At 37.1% G+C, this 7,092-nt stretch overlaps 1 protein-coding gene across 1 annotated transcript; it reads right to left on the bottom strand.

Moving 5' to 3' along the window:
• Positions 1 to 2,278: 2,278 nt before the first annotated feature.
• Positions 2,279 to 4,981, bottom strand: LOC108361902 (uncharacterized). Its single transcript, XM_017614678.1, has 2 exons — positions 3,757 to 4,981; positions 2,279 to 2,332 (listed from the first exon to the last, which is right to left on the bottom strand). The coding sequence occupies exons 1-2, from the start codon at positions 4,120 to 4,122 to the stop codon at positions 2,279 to 2,281; spliced, it is 420 nt and encodes a 139-aa protein (XP_017470167.1). The 5' UTR covers positions 4,123 to 4,981.
• Between the last annotated feature and the right edge of the window lie 2,111 nt (positions 4,982 to 7,092).

Consider the following 7,092-nt stretch of genomic DNA (forward strand, 5'->3'; position numbering starts at 1 on the left):
AAAAATGGAAGCAAAATTTATAGCAATCGTAAGTGTGGTAAGCAACTTTGAAAAATGTAAACAAAATAATGGCACAGTGACACTCATAAGCGACAACAAAATATGTGGCAGCACCTTCAATCAATGCCAGAAGAAATCGACCATCGTACAAGAAACATTGATTTTTATTAATTTGAATCGGATTATTACAATAAAATTATATATCCATATAAAGTCCATAAAATACACCAATAAAAATTTGGTGCGTTTTCAAATTCAAAACTTGGTAATACTGCCTTTTGTACGATGCTTCCTCTTTTTCTTGTTGCGTTCGTCTTGCTCTCTCATTCTGGTATTTGCTGACGTCACGGCCAGTTGCTCTCAGCTCGATTGGCGCAATCTTGTATTCTATCATTCTTGTGATCTACATATAGTCACTAGACACGAATAAAGACGCGAGCTCAAAAGTTGGTCACGAAAAAGGCGCATAAAAAGAAAACTTCAGCGAAGAAAGACTCTTAACCAGCGTTACCGCTTTGGTCATTTTTAACCAAAATTGGTAATTTTTTTCTTTATTTGTCAAGTTTGGTAATTTAGTAATTTATTTTTCAATTTGGTAATTTTTTCCATTCGGTCTTACTTGTCAAATAGGTCAATATTGGTTCTGATTCCACATTAGAGAGTGGACCGTAAGCGTTTCTTTTATAGCAATACCAGGTAATCCTGAAAGTTTCGCCAGGCGAAAGTTGCTCCAGTGTCCCTTGGCTACTAGAATGGTGTGTTCTTTAACAAACTGCTTGAAAGTGGCTATTGCTAAGTATATCCACCGTGTCCTTTCCTGGAAGGTTTTGGGTGGTCCTACCTTTCCCTGTGAGTTCGTCAGCATTTCAATTACCATCAATTTGCCGGTGTACCTGGCAACCATATATATGAATAGAATTCTTCGTAAATACGTATGTTCTCGTTCAAAAAGCTACGGCATTCAGCGGGGGAATTCACCCTGTCTATGTGTGGGTCGAAAGCTTTCCTTGAAGCGTTGAATTTTTGATATTTTTTCTTGTCACTTTTTTACATACAGTGGTCGAAATAATTATAGCCGCACCATATTTTGACAAGATTTAACATATTATTTTTTTTTATAACATAATTTTGGTTATTTTTTATAAAAATACTAGCAAATGCCCGCTTGCTTCGCGGCGCCTAATAAGATCTTTTGCGTTGGCCAATACAAAAGTAGCGTTTAAAAGCAAAAGCAGTCTGTAAAATAGACATTTTTAGTTTAAATTGAAACGACTAAAAAGCGGAATCCTCCTCACATATATGCCAAGAATAGTAGCGCTGTGACTCCATATGGAATACTAATTCCTTTCGATGTCATGCGTTTTACCGATGGTCTTATTTCCCCCTGTGAGATCTCTGCCAAACGTGCGTAATATTCTTCTATGATCCCGCAAATTCAACATTGGTCCGATGTACCATGTAAGCCAATAAAAGTCCTTATACGGAAGCTCAAGAGCACAGATGAGTGTTCTGAATTATAGGAGGGGCAAGAAGCCTCGCTGTCCCACAGGATGAAAAGTTTTCCCGTACATTGGCTTAATGAGTCGTGTGATCTCATGAATATCGTCAAATGCAGCCATTGATATAGCTATCGTGTTCCTTCTTGGACAGATGTAGTCGAATCTTTGCTTGTCAATTCGCCACTTTTGCAATTCGTCTTAGGGCCGTTTGCACCATGTCTAGTTAACGCTAACTGGAGGTACATCCTTCAGTTAAGCACGTTAACTGCTTTATCGATCACATGTTATATGATGGGTGTCGATAACGTCGATAAAGATGTTTAACTGGGAGTTAGAATTAACTAGACATGGTGCAAACGGCCCTTAATATTTATGAATTGGTTTCTTTGAGCCTTACTGCTGTAATAACGGCCGCCTCGAACAACTTCGTCAATCGGAGGTAGATGCAAGATCACGCTTACACAGTGTTACGGTCTTTATATGCATATTTAAACGCATCCTTTATTTAGCCATCTGAAAAGTAAATTCGTCTAAGATAAACATAGGGCCTAAGCAGAACAAACCTCGTAGGGGTTCTATATATTTCGCCTGCAGCGTCATCATAGGGTCCTTTTTCTGCAAAACCTTCGCTTGTCATGAAATGTATACGCATTATGAATTCCAATCAGATTTTATAAAAAATACGGTTTTTCTAAATACCTAAACTCCAGCGGGTCCATTTTTAGCAAAGGATTTTTTCATCATACAGGTATTAACGCTGCGAAATTGAATGGCATCGGTTAATAATTACGACTTTTATAAGTAACTCTACTCCAGCACCAGCAGCGTGTTTTCTAGATAGGACCATTATAAATTAATATGTTGGTGTTTTTAATAGAGTTACCACTTATTCAACAAATTTATAACTATGAATGGTAAGTAATGTATTAAGGACATTCGATATTGCTATCAAACAAAAGCTGGTTAAGAGGGATTTTGTGTAATTGTATGCGAATTGTCGATGGTTGTCATAAATTTTCTAATTTATTGATTGAAATATTCTAGTTAATTAAAATGTTACAAAGTGGGCTTCAAACGACAACCTTCGTGTTTATGTGTTTCTTCTAAGAAGAACTATTAAAATAAAACTCAGATAGATTTTTTAACGTTGGGAAAAATAGTATAAAAACCCAACGATGTTTATTTGGCTGAATTCAAATTACTACTACTCTTACATTTTATTTCTTACATTCTTCTTGCTCTCGACATTCATTTATTTTGACATTTCGTTGATGCCACATCGCACCAAATTCGCTCAGTTCTTACCAATCCCCCCGAAAAACCATCAGGTTTTCTAATGCTACGACCCCTTGGCCAGTTCTCAGATTCTATTTCTCTTCTGTGTATATCGGCAGGATACATATCTTTTGTACTGGCCGGTGTAAAATGTTCGTCGCAGTTCGAATTGCCACTGAGCGTACCAAATTATCCCTACTGGGATGAAGTTCTATTATAAGGCCTATAGCCCATTGCGCAGGTGGAAAATTTTCACTCTTAATTAGCACCAACTATCCTAAGCGCACTCGCTCCGATTCTCGTCGCCACTTCTTGCGCTCCTGTACTGTTGTCAAATACTCGTTATGCCATCTGACCCAAAACGCGTTGATAATAGCCTGTCTCTCTTTCCATTGTTTAATGGCTTGCCATCTTGTGGTCGTAAATTACGTAGATCTGCAACATTAACTAAGGCAGCTGCTTGACGATCCAAAAAATCTAGCATTTGTTTAACAGTCGGTGTTTCTGTCTCTCGTTACTGCTTACTCGTATCAGGATCTAACCTTTCATGTAGCATATGAACTATAATCATATCTCAAGCATCGACCGAAATTCCTTGAGCTCGGAGCTGTCGTAACACTTCATGTGTCACATTGGACATTCGCTGAAGTTCATGAGCCCGTGGGACCCCTCCTATAACTGGCAAACGAATAAACTGCCGTAAATGTTCGCGACAAATTGGATATTTGCGGTCATACAGCTGCTTGAGCCGCTCCCATGCCTCTATATAATTATCATTTGTAAGCTGCCATTCACCGAGTGTTTGTGCAGCTCTACCAATGAGCGACTTTTTTAAATAAGAAAATTTAAAGGCTGGCGAAACATTCTTATTTTCATGTATGGCAGCGGAAAACCGGTCACGGAACCCAGACCACATAGTTAATGTTCCGTCAAAATTACCCCAGGTATTTTTTAAGTCATGCTGTTGATATGGTATGTTTACCTGGACCGCGAAGGGCTGCTGCTCATGCAAAATTGCCGCTGACACAGGTGTGAGCTCCTTGATCTTAACAGCCAACAGGGCTTGTGCCGTAAAATAGCGCGATTCCGCTAAAGCTGCGATGTCGTCATATGTACTTGCTTGTATAGCATCTTGATCCAACTGCTTCTCATGTGTATCTACAAATCGTCCATAATAAGCTTCCAGCTTCTCAGCGCGAACTTTCACTTGCTCCAGTGTTGCGTTTTTGAACTCGGTATGTTGGCAGTATTCCATGATGCGCGAAATTGACTTGCATAAACTGTCCAAAAGATCTTGTCCTCCCATTCTGCTGTCTATACAATAAAAAGAATATGTTAATTTACCCATTTCTAATCTTTATACACTTATCTCTACTTCTACAAAAAGTAGAGTAGATGGACTCACTGTCTTTCAACAATCTCTCGTCAAAATAATAATAAATATTTTCTCTATTTACTAGTAAATATTTCTCAAAATTTTATCGCGTTATGTTCTTGTCACAAACTGTCCTTTTCACGATTAACCAAATAATTTCATCATCAACGCTTCTTAGACGACGCCAGAATCTATCACGATACGACTGCTATTCTTTCATTCTGATACCTTTTCACTCTATCTTATATGCAAGCAATCAAGAATATCATCCAAATGGATTTCAATTCCAGAACGTTCGCTATTTTTCTTGTCGCTTGACGCCATCGTGTTGCCGTGTGTATGCACTTTTGGCAATTTCTCTCTATCTCTTAAAAGGTGCAACTATCTGTCGTCACACCAAGCACATACATATACATCTATCTCATGAGAAATAAATACCGTCTAGTGGACTGTAACACATAGTACATGCACATACACATCTACGCAAATATATGTATGTATACGCATGGCAATACTTTTCTCATCCTCTTTCTTTCACATAATCCTTTCACAAATTCTATAGAATTCCATTCTCTTCGCTCTTTTCACTATTACCATTTTCAAGGAATAATCATTTTTTCTTCTCGCAACAATTCTCGCATCATCTGTCACAACTATTCTTAAAGATTATTAAACGAATTCCCCTCCGAACTGCAATGTTTCAAAAGAGGTCGGTTGCCATTAATATAGTTGTTGCCACAGACGCGCATCCAGCTTATATTTCGTGCACCGCTGAAACCATTCAAAAGCACATAAACACACGTATACCCTGTGGGGAAAATCTCTAGTTCTGAACTGGGGCGCTTCTAGTACATTTAGACCCAGTACTGGTTCGCGATAAATCTCTTTTGCATGCAAGAACTGGCGAATTTAACATGGCGATGTCCTAGGAAGTGTCAATTGCCCCCCGCTGCATCCCTTTTTCGATATTCCGAACTAGTCCTAAAATATATAGTTCCGAACCAGTTCTAAAATCGACAGACGAAAGAAAAAAGTATTATGATTTTTCAATCTTTTCGGTTCTTCCGTGTGCATTTTACATTATTTTCAAAGAAACGTTTTTTCAATTTGAAATTAAATTTGTTTGAATGATTGTAAGAAATGTACGTTTACATACCTTGCTGTAGCTGACTTTGCAGAGGTGCTCGCTGTTATTGCTTAGATTCCAGATGGCCCCAAGATGTTAATATGTTAACACAAAGCTTTGTTTTGTATTACCAAGCAGTGAAAAAGCATCTGCGAAGCACAGAATAGAACACATATCTATGTAAAGTAAACAAGCCCCCCGCTGCATCCCTTATTCGATAGTTCCGAACTGGTTCTAAATTCGACAAATAAGATCTAGTTCGTTCTGCATCCCCTTTTCTATAGTTCCGAACCATTTCTAAATTCGTCACTTTAGATATAGATTTCTAGTGGAAAAACTGAAAAAAATTTGTTTTTTTAAAAGTACCACTTTTCGCGATTTTGGACTGGAGGGGATCTAGCTCCTATCGGACTGGTTCCTTTTTGGCGATAAAGACCTAGTACGGAACTAGAAATTTGATTCACCAGTCCGCGGTTTCCCTGCAGGGTATGTATGTGTGCATACACATACACAGCTCAACTCCTCCCCAACGAACACCATTACATTTCACAGAGCTTGCGCAAAGCTCGTTATCTATAAGCATGCGCACACAGATACGATGAAACAAAACCATCCCTTACTCTGTTTCTCTGATTGAAACCACTTGAAATGCCAACGAGTATTCTAGCAAGCGATATGAATTTCGCCACATCAAATTCCTTTGCACACATGCATGTATGTAAGCACTTCTAAATTATCTCTTATCTATATCGAGGCCGATCACAAATCCGGCTCGACACGGACCAATGTTTCTTCTAAGAGGAACTATTAAAATAAAACTCAGATACATTTTTTAACGTTGGGAAAAATAGTATAAAAACCCAACGATGTTTATTTGGCTGAATTCAAATTACTACTACTCTTACATTTTATTTCTTACATTCTTCTTGCTCTCGACATTCATTTATTTTGACATTTCGTTGATGCCACATCGCACCAAATTCGCTCAATTCTTAACAATATGTATGTAACCTATATATATTTTTTATCTTTCCAAAAACTTGTATGTATCGTAATATATTTAATGATCAATTATCGTTTACTTTCAGTAAATTTTTAACTAAGTGGCAACCCTCGAACAAACATATCTTAAGTAGTGGTACATTGGTCCTTAAGTAGTGGTACATTTCCACAGTTTGAAAAAAGATGTAATTATTTTTGTTTCAATACCACACTCAAACGAAGCAACAGAGAAGATCTTAAGTATAAAGTTTGCTTCCTGGCGCAAATAGAAAAACTGACTTCTAATTAAAATTTTTGAAAGTTAACTCCTAATTAAAAGTAATTTTAAAATGAAATGTAAATGATTCTTTGACTTTAAGCACTGAAGGGGAAATGATTTCATTATTGCTATTCAAAAACTACTTTTTGAGCAAAAACAAAACCAACTTAAATTCTCATATAAAAACTTAGGACTAGCGTGCATTTCTTCATGATCAAATGATTGAAGCTAAACCAAATTAGTATGGGACCACCCTTGATGTACCACCTTTGCGATGAAATCGAAATCGGTTCACATGATCCAAAGTTCCATAGTTACATAAAAAAAATATTCCGACGAATTGATAAACTTCTCTTTTTTTATGTTAAAATGAACAACATTTTTTTTTATGAACTGAATTTTTTTTATATACCCAAATATTGTTAAAAATAAGTACTCTGGCGTTTTAAAGTATTTTCTGTTACTTACATTCATAAGTTTGCTTTGAATAAAATTTGTACTGAAAAGTATTGATTTTTATAGCATGAAGAAGCCTAAAGTACTGATTTCGCGCAAG

The sequence above is a fragment of the Rhagoletis zephyria genome, unplaced genomic scaffold (assembly GCF_001687245.7).
Source record: "Rhagoletis zephyria isolate East Lansing unplaced genomic scaffold, Rhagoletis_zephyria_1.1 Rzeph_scaffold_00878, whole genome shotgun sequence".
Lineage (NCBI taxonomy): Eukaryota > Metazoa > Arthropoda > Insecta > Diptera > Tephritidae > Rhagoletis > Rhagoletis zephyria.

Bases quoted from the DNA above. Each gene is read 5' to 3' on its own strand.
- LOC108361902 (XM_017614678.1), bottom strand. From the start codon at position 4,122: ATGGGTAAATTAACATATTCTTTTTATTGTATAGACAGCAGAATGGGA. The intron at 2,333-3,756 runs GTAAACATACCA...GGTCCTATCTAG, and splicing joins AGCAGCCCTTCGCGGTCCAG to AAAACACGCTGCTGGTGCTG.